At 33.3% G+C, this 17,892-nt stretch overlaps 3 protein-coding genes across 3 annotated transcripts; 1 reads left to right on the plus strand and 2 right to left on the minus strand.

The window, feature by feature from the left end:
• Nucleotides 1-5,396: 5,396 nt before the first annotated feature.
• LOC139102123 (golgin subfamily A member 6-like protein 22) lies at nt 5,397-6,776 on the minus strand. Its single transcript, XM_070655811.1, has one exon. It carries the CDS (start codon nt 6,774-6,776, stop codon nt 5,397-5,399), a length of 1,380 nt encoding a protein of 459 aa, XP_070511912.1.
• Nucleotides 6,777-8,397: 1,621 nt separating this feature from the next.
• LOC139102124 (SCAN domain-containing protein 3-like) lies at nt 8,398-9,528 on the minus strand. The gene has a single exon (XM_070655812.1). It carries the CDS (start codon nt 9,526-9,528, stop codon nt 8,398-8,400), a length of 1,131 nt encoding a protein of 376 aa, XP_070511913.1.
• Nucleotides 9,529-10,276: 748 nt separating this feature from the next.
• LOC139102125 (protein FAM200C-like) lies at nt 10,277-12,268 on the plus strand. Its single transcript, XM_070655813.1, has one exon. The coding sequence runs from the start codon at nt 10,277-10,279 to the stop codon at nt 12,266-12,268; it is 1,992 nt and encodes a 663-aa protein (XP_070511914.1).
• The last annotated feature ends 5,624 nt before the right edge of the window (nt 12,269-17,892 follow it).

Below are 17,892 nucleotides of genomic sequence, written 5' to 3' on the forward strand. Positions count from 1 at the left end.
AAAAAAGAAAAAAGATGAAAAAATTGGTGCTGTTTAAATTAAACAGCGAAGAATTTGCTGTTTGTAAATTTCAGATTGAATCATATCTAGTTATGAACAATCTTCTGGAAATTGTAAATGGCACGCAATGACGCCCAGCAGCCTCTGAAGAAAAGAATCTAAACAAATAGATAAAAAATGACAGGAAAACTCGTTTGATTATCGGAAGTGCACTAGAATCAAATGTATGTCAAATAATGAATTTTAAGACAGCAAAAGAAATGTGGACATGACTGTCATCATTGTATGAATTACAAAATAAAACAACAGCTCATCCTCTACTACAAAAATTTTTCGATTATTAATTGGAAGAAGACATGACAATAGGACAACACGTGTCGAAGATTGAAGAAATGGCTAGGAAACTTGAAGATCTTGGTCAAAAACAAGCTGAAGTTGCAATTGTTACAAAAACATTGCATAGTTTTGTAACGATAGCGTCGCGGCGCGTCGCTAAGTGCTAGGATTACGCTCGTTGGAACCGAGGTTCGTGTAGACGCGCGCCGAGACAAGGATGTCGAGCGAGCTACGCCGGTAGGAGGCCGGGATTTAGTAGACGGACGACGCGGCGAGAAACCGAGCGGACGAGCCCAAGGGCAGAATCTTCGTGAATCTGGAATCTTCGTGAGTCGGGAGCGCTCGACTACCTAGAAGCAAAAAACGACACTGACGCCTCTAGTTCCGGGTCGTCGAATTGGTCTGGACCGACGGGAGCGCCCGTCGGTGAAATTATGGTTGCCCGGGGCAACCGGGAAGGCGGCGGTTGGGAGCGCCCGTTACATACAAACGCTTCTGAGACATAGCGTCACACGCGCAATCGGCAACTCGGTTGCTAGCCTTCGAGCTATAGTGGGGGAACAGAGGAGAAGTTTAGCAAATTCGAGCCGAAATGTGCATCTTATTCCGAGCACTGGTTTAAAACAAGCACCGCGTCAATGGTATCAAAAATTGGATGATATTTTAAAGACATTTGAGTTAAAATCTACAATCTACAATAATTCGTGTATTTATTCAAATTCTAATGATTTTCTGCTCCTTGCATTATATGTAAATGATAGATTAATAATTGGAAAATTCTAAGATGATATATTGTAGTTAAATTACTCAATAAACTCAAAAAAGAATTTGATGCGAACAATACAGAAACTAAATATTATCTTGAAATTGAAATTGAACAAGATTGTAAAACACAAAAGATATATATTCATCAAACTGCTTATGTATCTAATATATTATGTAGATTTAATATGACTGAGGCAAATGCAACATTAACGCTATTAGATGCAAATACAATGTTACGTCGTAACGTAACTACAAATAAAAATAAAAAAAGTATAATTAATTTTCCATAATGACTGTTACGTCAGGAAGGTTAATTTTGTTTAATTAATTAGTTGGAAGGGATTCCTTGGAATGGACCTTGCCGGTAGGGTAGGAAAGTGACGTACCACCGAATTTATGTGTAATTCGAAATTTGAATCTACACAATTTTACGCGCAGATTATTTTCGGATTTCAATTGAGCGCGTAAGTGGTTCTTTTTAGAGAAAGGAAATGAATCCTTATTCTCTGGGATAGAACCAGGCGTGATTGTTCGCTTAGACAGGATAATTTAGGGTAATAATAAAATAATTAAGTCACGATTTGAATAACGTAAAGTTAACAATTTAATACTAAATAAATGACTCTAATTACAAATAAAAATGATCCATACAATGACAAATAAACAATTTAGAAAAATTCAATCAGTTCGTCTGAGATATAAAAATAATACGAAAGTTTTTACGGAAAAAATTAAATAATAAGAAAAAGGTTGAAGGCGAATGAACAAATATAAATTACACATAACGGAGTTGAGTATTTACATTATATACATGAGTGTGTGTGTGTGGGTGTGTATCTGTTTTAATAATTAGTCTAATGTGACTTCCTCGATCTCCACCACCCTCGCTGTGGATCTCGGGAAGACCAAATCTATCAGTCGCATCGGGGCCAGGAAAGGAAATTCCACTCCGGGGTAAAAAATGAAAAAGTGAGAATCAGGATCAGACCGAGCTGCCTGAATCCTGATCTCCTCTGGTTCGAAGTGGTCAGGGCCGAATGAAGAAGGCCCTTTCCGGGACAGGATCTGTCCACGGAGTACAGGCCCTGCGGAGGAGCTCCAGGAGAGGATCTATAACCTCTCTTGGTTCTGGACGCTCCTCGAGAATCTCTATACTCGGGACCGGTGAGGGAGGTTGATCGGGGAAGTCTACTCCTGAGAGAGAGATAGATTCATCTTCGCCCAGAGAGTCGGTTTCCTCGGGTTCGAAAGGAAAAGGAGGTGGTGAGAGAGGAGAGGAGCAGGCTCTTGGCTCACCTCCGGGAAACCGTGACTCGGAGATGAGGAAAGAATTCGGGGTATAAGAAGGAGTCGTGGGGCGGAATTGTTCCGATCCCGGCTCCGTGGACTGGCTTGAAAAATTGACCTCGATGGTAGGATTTGCAATGGAATTATTCAGGGTCTCCTCTTCTTCCGGGAAATATCCATGTAACGGCTCCGGATCGCCGTGGATAGGTGATGGTGGCGGAGGGCCCGGACGAGGAGACCAAGGTCTCTCTTCGTGGCGCGCGGGAGAGACGAATACCTCTTCGCTTGGTGCCGCCGCGAGCAGGTATTGAATGAAGAAGCGGCGGACCAGCTACCTCAAGTGTTTGATTTGTTTATTCCGTCGCGCCCGACTTTTCTTCAGGGTTTTCTTATTTAGAGATTCCACTAAAATTATTAATTAATTTTAATTTAATTTGAACAGAATTTTGGAAAGTTTAGTAACAATGGAGTGAAGGAGATTTGTCACCGACGAATTCCGAAGGCCTCGACCCGCCCATGAGAGATTCCGCGTAATCTATTCTTGGCAAGAATCGCTTGCCGATTCTTTAGCCGTGGACAGTCGCCAAAGTTCCAGCAATATTTCGCGGCGCTAACCACAGAAAATCGCTAGTTATTCGACAGCGTGTCCCGACCGGTGTTCGGAAGCAGGTATTCTCGCACATTTAACGGATCACGGGAACAATCAGAACAGAATCAGAACCGCGGAACCTCGACTCGGACATTTCTTTCTCTCTTAGATAACACTTTGGAAACAATTAATTGAGAAATATATTTAGTGGAATCGTGTTTTCGCAGGGAAACATATTGAAACGTTGGAACTTACTTTGTAGAAGATCTTCAAACGGCTTCTTCGATAGCTTCTGGATCGACTTGCACACTCAAAACACTCACGTTAGGTTTTAAGCAAACTAATCCGGTTTGTAGCTGAGATGCAAGAGAGCGTGCTCAGCCTGAGCACAAGATTTTATAAGCTCGGAAAAGGGGAGGACTCTTCCCGAATTTTCATTTTTCTGAAATTCTAATCTTTCATTTGCAGAGCTTATTCCTCCACTTTTCCTATCTCAAAATTATTGGGCATTCGCACTTCATCCCTTCTTTATTTCTTAAACTTTTAAGTTTTCGCCCTTAGTTTCTAAATTTTGGTGAGGAGTTCCCGAAATCCATTGGTTTTAAGGAAGTAATATGCCCACGAGGCACCCCCGCTTCAACGAGTTACCCCTTCCGAGCCTTCCAGAATTTTTCTATCATTTCCATCGAGAGATGGTAGGGTACTTTTACTTTCCATACGACATATGGTTACCTGGCTTTATTGCCTTTGCTTGCGCCACATACTCCGGTAATTTCGGGCTTCTCGCGCCCTTGGTTTTTCTAAAGCTCTGGATCTGTTCGCAATTACATTTTTAAGAAAAAAGTTATTTTTCCTTTTCCTGTGACAGACAGGTTATCAAAGTTGAAATATTTATGAGCCCTTAAATTTTGATTTTTTGTGTTATGTCTAGACAAATTCTTTGTCTGACGTTTGTTGGCGCCCGTTTGCAATTTGTTGCATGTTTTTTATGCTTTCACGCAACAAATTGTCCCGGAATATGTTGACGTCTGTTGAATTTTCTTCTGAAAGGCTCTGAAGTTCCTTTTTTTTATGTTACAATGGACTACGGTCTACCTTCCCCTTAACTAAAATTTTAATATACGTCGAAAAAAAGAGACGCGAAGTCGGAGACGTAACAGACAGATTATCGGTTTATTAATACATCTTGCGGTTAGTACACCTCCTGATTTTGCATTCGCTGTTAACAATTTATCAGTTTCTTGAAAATCCGTCAATAAATCATTGGAAAGCAGCAAAACGCGTACTTTGATATCTTCAAGGAACAACAAATTTTGGAATTACATTTAATGGAAAATGTGAACAAATTAATCGTTTAATTGCACTTTCAGATGCAGATTTTGCTACATGCTTAGACACATGTAAATCGATAAATGGTATTGTTAGAATTTTAGCTGATAATTAGAGATGGACCGCCGCGGAGTAGCACGTCGCCAATCGTGCCGGATTTCGCAGTGTGTATCTCGTGTGCTTTTCTTGTGCAGCTTTTTGTTATCAAGTTTTTACTCACCGTTATTCACCTCGTTGGTCTCATCTCTTTGAATCACTCAGAGTAGAACAAAGAATCTGCTGACACTTATTTCGTGTGCAACTCAAATGAAATCACCGGTCTGCACTCGGCGTGTTGAGCCCAGTGATGGGAATCGGGACGGAATTTTCGGGCATGCGCGTTGAAAATGGCTCTCAGTATAGTAGCCACTACTAGGGAAAGAATGTATTAATGGTCGCCCCTAATAAATTATATATTAAAAAATATAAAAAGAAATAAATGAACACATGCTCTCAACTATAAAAGTAATATAATTAAAGGAAAAGGGAACGTAATAAAAATTTTATAACAAAACACACTGTAAATATAAAAAATTAAACTTTTGTTTTTATTAGCAGAAATATTATAGAATACCAACATTTGTTGTTACATAGATAAGGGAAACTGCTAAAAAACCTTATCAGTATTCTTTACAAAATTAAATTAAAAACATTTTAAATTTAACAACGTTATAAACAAAAATAAAATTGATTTATAATAATTAATAAAATATATAATTATATACAGAAGGTGTTTTATTCCCTTGCGGGGTACACCGGACCTCCGCTCCGTTTACAATTATTTCTTTCCCAATGCTTAAACTATTATACAACTATCCTCCATATACCAAAATACTAATTCTAACATTAGAGAGAGAGAGCCACATTTCACCCATACTTCCATTCCTCTCACACATGCTACGGGACCTTCGCTTCCGGCGCATTCTTTTTAATCTTCCCATTCACCTCATTCACACTTCTAACCTTCATTTTCCTCTTTTCTTCTTCTAAAAACATCTTTATCTACCATCTTTTTCTACTACCTTTTAATCTCATTTTCCTATACTAACTCTTACAATCTTTTCCCTATCTCACTTAATCCAAACCTCTTTCTCTTTACCTCATTCTCTTTTATTACCTGTTCTTCCCACCTTTCCTTTCTCATGCCTTTCCATTCCCTCAGTTCTTCTCTTACCTCATCCCACACCCATACTTTATTCTCTATCCACAATTTCATATAACCCTTTTTAACCATTTTTCCTGCCCGTCTTAATCTCTCAGCTTCCGCCCTGATAATCCATTCTGCTTTCCTTTCCTTTACCGTTAAATCATCTTGAATCCATTCTTTTCTATTCCTTAACTTTACTTTTCCTTTAAAAACCTCCAATTTCTCTTTTATACTCTCAAATTTTACCACCACCATTCCTATCCCCTCCTTATTAATTGCTCCTATTTTCCTCACTTCTCCAACTTTAACCTCTGCTCCCGTCATCTTTATTATTTCCTCTACATTTCTTCTCCAAACTTCCTTTCTCCCTTCCATTATTTTCACGCCTTTTATTATTATGTTCTTCTTTCTTACTTCTCTATCTTTTCTTTCTCTATCTAACTCCAAACTCATGACTCTCTCTACCAATCCACTTTCTTTTCCTATATTATCTTCTATTAAACTTTCCTTTTTTTCTTCTATCTCCGCCTTATTTTCATCCTTTACCTTTCCCGCTTTTTCTAACTTTTCTTCCCAGCCATTCATAGTTTTTTCTATTTCCTCGAATCTCTTTTTTACTATCTCTTTTTCTTTCTCATTTTCCTTCTTCTCTTCTATCTCTTTTTCCTTCTCTTCCCAATCCCTTTTATCTTTTTTATCTAATTCCAAAGTCTTTAATCTTTCTTCTATTCCACTATCCTTTCCTATTTTAACTTCATCTAACCTTTTATCTTTAACTTCTGTCCCTTCTTCCTTTTCTCCTCTTACTTTTCCTGCTCTCTCCAATATTTCTTCCCAATTTTTCATTCTATTTTCTACTTCCTCCATTTTCTTCTTTAGCCTCATCGTTTCTTTCTCTTTTTCCCCCCTTTCCTTTCCTATCCTCTCTATTTTACCATCCCAACCTTTCATTCTTCTTTCTACTTCCTCAACCTTTTTTCTAATCCTTTCTTTTTCTTTCTCCATTTCTTCCTTTTCCTTTCCAAACTTTTCTATTCTATTTTCATATTCTTTAATTTTCTTTTCCATATCTACTATTATTTTTTTAAACATTTCTTTATCTCTTTCACAACCCTCCACTATTTCCACTAAACACTTCTTTATCTCCACATTACATTCTGCTGTATCTTTTAACTCCTTTGCCATCACACCAAAACCCGTTCTTAATTCTTTTATAATTTCCATCCATCCTTCCTGCTGCATATGTTTGCCTTTGCCTTTACCCTCCAATACTTTTTCATTCATGTTCCTGAACTTACTACTCCTTTCTCGATCTTATCCTTTCCTACCTTACCTACTCCTTGCTCTTTTATTCCCCACTGTTCTACCCGTCCAACTGCTTCACTTTTCTCCTACTAAAAACTCCACTACACTTCCCTCTTAATTACTCTGTCATCTATGCTTAACTTTCCTTTGTCTTCTACCCACATCTAACCTCAAAACATCTATCTCCTTTCCTTATCTTTTCCTTTCTTATTCCTCTTCCCCCATTCTTCCCTCCATTTACCCTTTTTCCTACTAACTTTCTCTTTCACTACAACTCCTTCCTGTCTAAATCTTGCCCTTCGTTTCCCTTTAAACCTTTGTCGCTCTTACACCACACATTCACCCATCCACCTCATGCGCAACCGGAAACGGAAGTCATATATAATTATATAATAACATATATTAAATTAAATTAATTCTGAAACATTTAAAGTTAATATTAATATTGCACATTTAAAAAAAAATAAAATTTTACTAAATAATAAATATTTAAATAAAAAATTAAATACTTAAATAAAAAATTAAATACTTAAATAAAAAATAAAAATAAATAATAAATATTTATTAATTATAAATAAAAAATAAAAATATTGCACATAAATTTACCATTATTAATAATAAAAAAATTAAAGCTTTTATTAATACTGAAAAATTAATACTAAAAAATATTTGCAAAAAAAAAAAAAAGAAATTACTAGATGACCTACAATGCACAAACTAATATTATACAAAATAATATTTAAAAAACTAAAAAAATTAATCCTCATCAGATGAGGTTTGATCTAAATACAAACTTGCCGTGTTATGCAGTTCTAAATGTTTATCGTCTACCTCAAAATTATAACAATTAATATTTTGATCTTGAAAACTGGACCGAACTATACAAATCGCGGAAAGAGTATTATTTGTTAAACGATTACGTTTTTTACATTTTACATCTGTAACTATTGAAAAAATTCTTTCGGCCTCAGCATTCGAGTGTGGAAGAGAAAATACTATTTCAATTAAATTTTCTAAATTTGGAAATATTTTTGAATTATCGAAATGTTTGGACTTTAATACGTTTTTCCACATCTCATCTATTTCTAAAGAAGCTAATTCTACTTTTTTTTCATCGTCAAAAATTGTTGGCAGAATTCGCCATTCATATGCTAACCGCGTAATATTATTATAATTTAATCGTTTGGCAATTAACGTTAAATCTTTAATTTTAATTCTACCGTCATTAAACAATGCTATTTTCGGATCTAAAAACGATAACTGTTCAAAAAAAGGATCTTTACATGGCAAACGATTCAACATTTCCTGAACTGCAGTAACATAAAAGTCTAAGCATTTTAATTTTATTTCATGCACGCATTCTACAGTAAAATTTTCTAAAAAGCTTTCACATTCCGGTCCCACATATATTTCGTTCACGGGTTGAATATTATTTTTATCTTTTAAATTTAAGTTAAAAATATCATTTAAAACATTTAATTTTACAAAATTTTGACCAAACTGTAATATTAATTGCCGACTATTTTTATATAATAAATGAATTAAAATATTACGGGACTGAAATAAAGCGTTAAAAGTATTAAAAAATTTAATGAATATTTCAAAATAATAAATATGCTTTAATTAAATTATCTTGAAAATAATGTAATATAGTTTCCGCGGATTTTAATTTATCTTCAACGACCGCTAAAAGAAAATAACTTTTTAAAACGTCCCAATTTTCGAGAAGTCGACAAACGCATTTTTGAAAACTAAGCCATCTAGTATTAGCAAGTTTTAATACTTTATGTCGATCTACATGAAAAAAATCCTGAAACTCTGCTAAAATTGCACATCTCTTTGCACTGCCCGAAATATAAGAAGCTACTCCTTTAATTAAATTTTCGCATATATCCGGTAATTTTTCGCAAGCTCTACTAGCCACAAGTGCCGATGAATGGCAAATACAATTTAAAGTTATTAATTCCGGAATTTCCGATTTTAAATGTGTCATAAATGAGTTATTACATCCTATCATGACGGATGCATTATCACACGCTAATCCAATAATATTAGTAAGAGGAATTTGTTTTGTTTGAAATAAATTTTTAAATGCTTCAAAAATTTTACTCGACGAACAATCTTTCGCGTCTAACGATATTAAATCTAATAATTGAGTACTGATCTTTTTATTTATAGGAGATAAATATCTAACAAGTACGCACATTATTTTAGTTTCCGAGATATCAGTACTCTCGTCAATTAAAACGGAAAATTTACGTGTTTTTAAATTTAAAATAAGTTTTTCAGTTTCGCGTTTGGCAATAATATTTTTAACAATTTTGGAACATTTTTTTCGAGACAGTGAAAGGTCTTGCACAATTTTAGAGTCAATACTTATATCTTTTAATAACGGAACCAAATGATCTACGGTGGAAAATGCAATATTATGATCCGCGAAAAATGCAGCTAATTTAATTTCCGCGCGTTTAACTTTATCTCTATGTGATAAAGTATTATCGTTGCTAATGGCTTTACATTTCCCTGAATTTTCAATATGTTTGACCGTATGTGAATGATTAATTAAATCCGACTTTCGGCAATTTATACTTTTATTACATATCATGCAAAGCGCTCTATTTTCTGAAGGATGAGGAGCTAACCATCCTTTAAAACTACTGTCATCTGGCCAAGAAGCTTGGAATTCTCTAACTCTACGTTTTTTAATTGCTCCTTTATTGCTACAATCCATTATACCCAAATATATAATTGATAAATACGCTTACCTCTATGAGCTGTACGTTGTATCGGACGGAATTATTTCATCGATTTAACGGTGCGATTTAGTGACTACATCACTGGCAATTTAGTTATTTCTACCGCGCATGCGCGAAAATTCCGTCCCGATTCCCATCCAGTGATGTTAGATGGGACGGGTTTTTACGCGCATGCGCGGCCAATAAGGCCTCAGTTCTGTATACCTTACTAAACGTAGAAGATCCTTAAAAAAGGGCACGCGTATATATTTGTATATATATTTAATTATACATAATTGATAAATATATAAATAAAAACAATATTATTTATAAATAAAATAGTCAAATTATTTAAAAAATATAATAATAAATATTATATACCCATCTAATATTTGATCTTACAACATCTGATGAGTATGTTATAGGCAATGCACATTTTTATATTTTTTTAATAATAAGGAGCCAATGTAAATTAAAATTCCGTAATTCTACATTGAAATTATATCAAAAATAGATGAATATTTATATTAACTTCAAGTCCTTACACATGTCACTAAATGTAATCCCGCCAAACACTGATTCTTCCAATCAACGAGCAGACAAATATCAAGCTCGCCAATCGCCGAGCCTGCTAGCTCGCCAATTGTCGAGCTTGCTAAGCACTGTTGGCGGTAAATGCAGTAGTGAGTGACAGACAACGTAATTTTGGTTAAGGTAAGAATAAATAAATTATTTATTTTTAATATGGCTTTGAACGAAAAAGGAGCAATTAAGAAACGTAGAGTTAAAGAGTTTCAATATTCGTGGCTAGATGAAAATATTTTTAAAGGATGGTTGGCTCCTTACCATCAAGAAAATAAAGCATTATGTACTGCATGTAACAAGCTCATCAGATGTAATAAATCTGATTTAGTACAACATTCACAAACGGTCAAACATATAACTAATATTAATTTAAATAACAAAATTTATAATGAAAGTCCCAATGATAAAGTAGAGTTAAATCATAAAGATAAAGTTAAACGAGCCGAAATTAAATTAGCTGCTTTTTTCGCGGAACATAATACTGCTTTTAGTACTGCCGATCACTTAATTCCACTTTTGAAGGATATTTGCTTGGAATCGAAAGTTATTCAAAATCTCAAACTCGGTCGGAATAAATGTAATGAAATTGTTAAACACATTATAGCCAAACGCGAAGTAGAAAAATTAATTAACAATCTGCAGTTTTGCAAATTTTCAATTTTAATTGACGAAAGCACTGATATATCCGATTCAAAATTAATGTGTGTTCTTGCAAAATACGTTTCGCCTAACAATGGCCAAGTTATTACTCAATTATTAGAGTTAGTAAGTTTAGACGCAAGAGATTGTTCGGCCAATAAACTTTTTAAAACTTTCAAAGATCTTTTAAGCGAAAAAAAAATTCTTATTACAAATATTGTCGGGTTAGCTTGTGATAACGCATCGGTAATGACGGGATGTAATAATTCTTTCGCGCAAAATCTAAAATTAGAAGTTCCTAATTTAATTGTTTTAAATTGTATTTGTCATTCTTCCGCTTTAGTAGCTAGTAAAGCTTGTCAACAGATCCCGTCATTGTGTAAAAATTTAATTCGCAATATATATTCTTATATTTCCGGAAGTGCCAAAAGAACGGCAATTTTACAAGACTTCCAAGATTTCTTCGAAGTGGAAAGAAACAAGTTATTAAAATTATCGGGAACTAGATGGCTCGTATTACATCAATGCGTTTTAAGAATTTTAGAAAATTGGGACGTTTTAAAAAATTATTTTATATTAGCAGTAGTAGAAGATAAATTACAATCGGCAGACGTTATTTTAAGTTCATTAAATAATAATAAAATTAAAGCCTATTTTTTATTTTTAAAATACGTGTTAAATTTTTTTAATAATTTTAATGGATTATTTCAATCACGAAAAATTTTAATACACAAATTATATGTAAGTAGCCGACAATTGATTCATCAATTGGCTCAGAATTTTATGACCGTAGAAGCATTAAATAATATTAAAAATATTAATATTAATAATGATAAACAAATTTTAAATTTAGAAAATGTATATGTAGGACCGGAATGTGAAAAGTTTTTAGAATTATTATCACATGAATGTAGAGTAGATTTTAAATTAGTTTGTCTAAATTTTTATAAAATTGCAGTTCTAGAAATGCTTAAACGTTTACCGTATAATGATTCTATTTTTCAATCGTTAATGTTTCTAGATCCAAAAATTGCTTTATATAATGAAGGTAGAACAAAATTTAAAGATTTAACAGATATTGCCGCGATATTAGTAAAAGATATAGATATTTGTAAATTAGCTTATGAATGGCGAATTCTACCTTCAATTTTTGATAACGAACAAAAAAAAGAATTAGAAATTTTAGAAATAGATATTATGTGGAACAAGATATTAAATCATATAAATTTTAACGAGGAAAAGACTTTTCAAAATTTAAAATTCTTAGTAGAAATCGTTCTTTCTTTTCCTCACTCAAATGCCGAGGCCGAACGAATTTTTTCAATGGTAACGGATATTAAATGTAAAAAACGAAATCGGTTAACTAATGATAATGTTTCTGCTCTTTGTGTAGTTCGGTCAAGTTTTCAAGCGGACGGTATTAATTGTACTAATTTTGAAATTGAGCGTAGGCATCTAGAACTGCATAATTCACATAATTTATACGATAGCACATCTGATGAGGCTGAATAATTGTGCTTCAATTTTTTTTCTATTTTTTGCGTAAAATACTATACCTAGCCACAATTTTTCTAGTCAATTTAGTCATCACGTTGTAATTATTTGTGCAATAATATTTTTCAGTATGTTTCAGAGTAACTTTATTTTAAAGAAATTATTTATATAATATATTAAAATGTATGTTTTATTTATTAATAATAGTTTATTATTTTGTTTTTTGTGTTTTAAAAGATTAAAATTAAATTTATTTTATGTTATAATTATTATAGACGTTTTTTTTATGAATACTGGTAAGGTTTTCGGCGGTTTTCCTTACCCTAGCAACAAATGTTGGTATTCTGTACAAGATTCCGCCAAATAAAATATTTTATTTTAAACATATATTCTGTTTTATTAATTATTAATGTCTCCCTTTCCTTATTTACATAATATATTTAATATTATACACAAAATAATTATTTTTAATAAAATGTGTATGGGTACTAAAAAAACCAAGTTTTATTGTAACGTGTACAGAACTGAGGCCTTATTGGCCGCGCATGCGCGTAAAAACCCGTCCCATCTAACATCACTGTTCCCATCACTGGTTGAGCCTCGTACTCTGTCGACCGGCAGCTTCCTCAAGTGCATGGCCCGTATCAATATAATTATACGTGGCAGTAAAATATCATCAGTGAAACAAATAGACAGTCAAGTGCAGACACTCAATACAAACATTGTACGAACACTCATCAAGATAAAAATTAGTGCAACTCATTTTTCTCGTTCACGTGCTCGATCACACGGTTCCTGCGTGAGTTTCCTTAATCGAAGGGTTTAACAACCGCCTACTTGATCGGGAGGATCCGTCCACGATCGCGATAACATCCTTGCGGCGTCTCAACAAGTAAAATTTGATAAAGGTGAACTATATTTATTCTTAATGAAGGTCCTATAATTTGGTCTGCTTGTAAACAAGGAGTAGTAGCTACTTCAACAACAGACGCGGAATATGTAGCAGCACAAAATGCAACAAAGAAAATTGTATAAAAATGCAGAATACTTGAAGAAATTGGAATAACATAAAATTGTCTAACTACATTAAACTGTGACAACTTAGCTGCTATAAAATTAATTAAAAATAATATGTTTTATTGACGCACAAAATATATAGATGTTAAGTTTCATTTTTTGCAACGCACCGTCGCATAATGCCATTATTATTCGTAATTTTTTGACAAAAAATTCAACAAATACCATCCAACAGCCACCGAATTCACCTGATTTAGCTCCCTGTGACTTCTTTCTGTTCAATCGAGTTAAAAAACCACTACAGGGAACGCGTTTCAGCAGCCGAGAGGAAGTAATGCAAAAATCGCAGGAAGCACTAAAGGACATACCGAAAACCAAATATAAAAAATGTTTCGAGGATTGAATCAAGCGCTGGCATAAGTGTGTTGCAGTCGATGGGGATTACTTTGAAGGGGACAATATAGATTTAGATGAATAAACTTGTATTTTTAATTTTCTGAATAAATTCCGGGAACTTTTTGATCAAGGTGGTATTGCGACACATGTTTTCTATTCAGTTTTTTATGCTAAGTTTAAAAACAATCATAAAAATTTTCCATTACGTTTTATTTTAATGATGCTTAGCAATAAAATTGGAAATATTGTGTTTTTGAATACTTCACATTACTTCCTTCTTTTATGAGGAGGAAAAATATATTTCCCACAAACATAACAAAATCGGTTGGGGTCATTAAAGCATAGATTTTTAGTTCCCATTTTGTTAATACAAATAGAAACCTGTATAAAGTTAATTAAAAAATAAATAAAAAAAAGTACAACACTAAATACACTAAATAAACAGAACTACAACCCAACACTAAAAAAACACTAAATAAACAGAACTACAACCCAAAGTAAATCCAACAGTAGGCCAGAAAATAAACGAATTTTTGATGATGAGTCCTGTGATATTTCCCGTAGTAATTAGTATTCTTTAGATTAATCTCTTAGTCACTTCGTAACACTAAACTGTATCTTCCGACTAGAACCTCGATACATCCGTCATCACTTGGCATTGATAAAACACGCGTGCATGTCTCAGCTGCGCTTCCAGCAAAATGATACCTATTATCTCTGTACGGACAACAAAGGATGTATCGACGGGAACGCTGCCCTGGACTTGCAAACGGTCCAGAGCAGTCAGTCGCTCTTAAATAAAGCTACAGTATATATCGACGCTCTAATCTCCATTCTTTATTAAAAACCACCTCCCATATTTTCCGTCAATTACAAGTCCGATTGGAGTAACAGCTGTATATTTAATAAACAAAAAACATCAAAAAATGTGAAGCGGTACGAGTGCTACTTTTGCGATCGTGAATACGATGAACACAGATTTGCGACTATTGTTCAATTGAGTTCGTTTCTCATGAACTCAGAATGTTATCAAAAAAATGAGTTGGTGAAACTAATCAAAAAGTAAATAAGTAGCGAAGAATTTTAGTCAAATTCAATAACACATAATACTCTTTATAAAATAAAGAAGTAATATAAAACATCTAAAAGCAAAGTATTTCCAATTTTACCGCTAAATATCTTAAAAACAAAACTCGACGGAAAATTTTCGTTATTTTTTAAATTAGCATAAAAAACTTTATATCAAACATATGTAACGATACCTTTTATTCTATCTGTTACAAAATGCCTAAGAGTCAAAAATAATTTTTTCTGATTTTTATTTAAGATAAAAAATGAGTCATATCTAAAAATCCTGATGTGACTAGCTTTAAATCCTTTAATTTCCCCACTCAACGATCTTACATTTACACGCCCATTCATTGCCGAGCATGCGCATAAGTGGCAAAAGTACTAAGCATAGAGACAGAGAGTGATCGTCGGCACCGTAATTTTCGACCCGTTTTCTGTCTACACTGGCAATATAGTAGTATTACATATATGAGTTTTATACTCCATCCTTTAGTGAAGCGTGCGAGTAAGAGAAAACGCACTGCAAGACAAACTTCGTTATAGATGTTCACTACCTCTCTCATTCGCACTTGTTCATTCAAGCGGGCGAGAAAGATATAGACATATAACAAGCGCGGACGGACAACTGAAAATATGCATTTGTAGCACGCGCCGATAAAATACTTATATTTTATGAAACAGCTTTTATTTGTTATTAATGTCACATTATTACTGTATTTTTTTCAAATTAATATTAAGATTTTCTTTTTTTTTTTTAAAATTACTAATCTTGAATAAATTGTTTTATATTTTAACTTTCCCATGAACACGCACATAATTCCGCAATGACAATATAAATTAAAAAATATATAACAACATAATAATGCTACTGTCTTTAGAACAGATAGAATAACACTACTGGCCGGACATGACTGATTAGCCGGCTATTCGAACGAGTGAAACACCTGTATAGACATTTCTACTCGCGGTGTGAAGATTTTACTGATTCTGAAAAGAATCAATCGTGGTCAAAATCTGCGGAATCATCGCATTTATTAATTTGTCTAGCAAACACAAAATATAACCGCAATGTAACATAGAAGCAACAAGTAATATAACAATGTTACACTCTATTTATAATGTATTTATGTAACATTTAGGCCTGATCTATATTACCGTAGTAAGCTTTAAGCCGTAAGAAATTAGCCAATCATATTAATTAATTCTCTTGGAATTTGTAATACAATTGGCTGATTTCTTACGGCTTAAAGTTTACTATGGTAATGTAGATCGGGCTTTATGTACAAGTTTATTAACTTTTTTAACGAATGAGAAAAAGTGAACGGATTTATTTGCCTAATACTTTCGGATGTTCCCGTAAAGATATATGGCGCGCTAGTCGCGCAACGAAACCAGCAGTTCGCCATTAGTGATTGTTAGTTCACTTAGTTCTTCATACACGTGGCAACGTGTCGGTACGTCTGGCGCATTTCAAAGCAATTTGGAATAGATTGTTCGGTGTAAAAGTTGGAGAGTGCATATCATCAGATAATAATTACTGTGTCTATATAAAATTATACACACCGGCGAAATCAAGCCTTGCCTGTTAGATTTCTGTAGCAGTCGCGTGCCTCGTAATAAGGACGTGTACACACATGCAATCTTTATCCATGTGCTCCATGAACAGAGTACATAGATGACGATTGTACGCGTGTGCGTGTCTCTACCACGTGACAAGCTCCTGCTACAGAAACATGGCGCGTAAAACTCTGTCTTCGACGTGTGTAATTGTTAAAAAATGTATGAATACTTAATATTTCTTTGTTTTTCAGGATTAACGATTGTACTTTGCGCTATTACAAATATATTAAGATTCAAAAAACACTTGTATAAAAGGTTCTTTGGTGGCTTATTGGTCGTCTTCCTAAGAGTAAGTTAAAACTAATAATTTCAATGTTGGTTTCTTGTTTTTGATATGAGATTAATCTGATGTGCTTTTCGGCGTCTACACTCGACTGCCTTAATTTTTTTTTTATATTTCTATTTATAATTTTATATTTGTGACATTTTTTAAAATTGTTTTATTTAAATACATTCCTTTTTGTTTATTTATTTTTTTATGTAATACGTAACTTTTTGTTTATTTTAATTGTAGGGTTACTTTAATAAGGACATGATAAATAAATTATGTTTTATTTCGAAACAAAGGAAGAATCAACTCATTCGTTTAACAATAAATCGTCACAAAAATAGTATTAGGCACGATATTAGCGCACAGCGATCGAAACTAGTTACAAGTGTAAATTATAAGTTAAATAATAAAGAAAAATCTATTTAAACATTTCTGGAAAACAATTTTCTTAATTTTGTATCGAATATAGAAGAAAGTTGTTGTCACGAAAATATATCATTTGAAGTTTTTTATCAGCACGTAATTTCTTCCAATTCAAGTCTTTTCAAAAATAAAAATTACTTTATATCTAGAGATAACGATACTTCACAAAATCTAGAAATTAAATTACGATCATGGGGTAATGATGAACAAATACCTCATAAATGCTGTAATTCTTTGTTAAAGATACTTCGCAAATGTGGCCATAATTCGCTACCTACAGATGTTCGAACTTTATTGCAAACACAAGGAAACGTTTCAAAATAGATAAAAGAAATGGATAATGGTTTTTATGTACATTTTGGGTTACTGAATGGTTTACAACGTTTAATACAAAGATATTTTAAAGATTGTTCAGATTCAATTAAATTACTTATTAACTGTGACGGAATGTCATTAACAAAAAGCTCTGGTAGTCAGTTTTGGCCAATTTTAGTATCATTATATTTAAACATTCGAACATAACCTTTTCCTATCGATGTATATCATGGTGTGTCAAAACCAAAAAATGCAAATACTTTTTTAAGTCATTTCATAAATGAGACGACAGAAATTCTCCAAAATGGAATTTTGTATAATGGCAAAATATGTAAAGTATCTATTGCAGACATTGTTTGTGATGCTCCTGCGAAAGCTTTTATAACATGTACAAAAAGCCATTCTGGTTATTTCAGTTGTCACAAATGTACTCAACAAGGTGAATATATAAAATCTGTTGTTTTTCCAGAATTAAAATTTACATTAAGAACTGATAAATTATTTCGTACCCAAGAGTAAGAAGAACATC

The sequence above is a fragment of the Cardiocondyla obscurior genome, linkage group LG04, assembly GCF_019399895.1.
Source record: "Cardiocondyla obscurior isolate alpha-2009 linkage group LG04, Cobs3.1, whole genome shotgun sequence".
Classification (NCBI taxonomy): Eukaryota; Metazoa; Arthropoda; class Insecta; order Hymenoptera; family Formicidae; genus Cardiocondyla; species Cardiocondyla obscurior.

Excerpts from the sequence above, each read along its gene's own strand:
- LOC139102123 (XM_070655811.1), bottom strand. The coding sequence starts at position 6,776 with ATGAATGAAAAAGTATTGGAGGGTAAAGGCAAAGGCAAACATATGCAG.
- LOC139102124 (XM_070655812.1), bottom strand. The coding sequence starts at position 9,528 with ATGGATTGTAGCAATAAAGGAGCAATTAAAAAACGTAGAGTTAGAGAA.
- LOC139102125 (XM_070655813.1), top strand. The coding sequence starts at position 10,277 with ATGGCTTTGAACGAAAAAGGAGCAATTAAGAAACGTAGAGTTAAAGAG.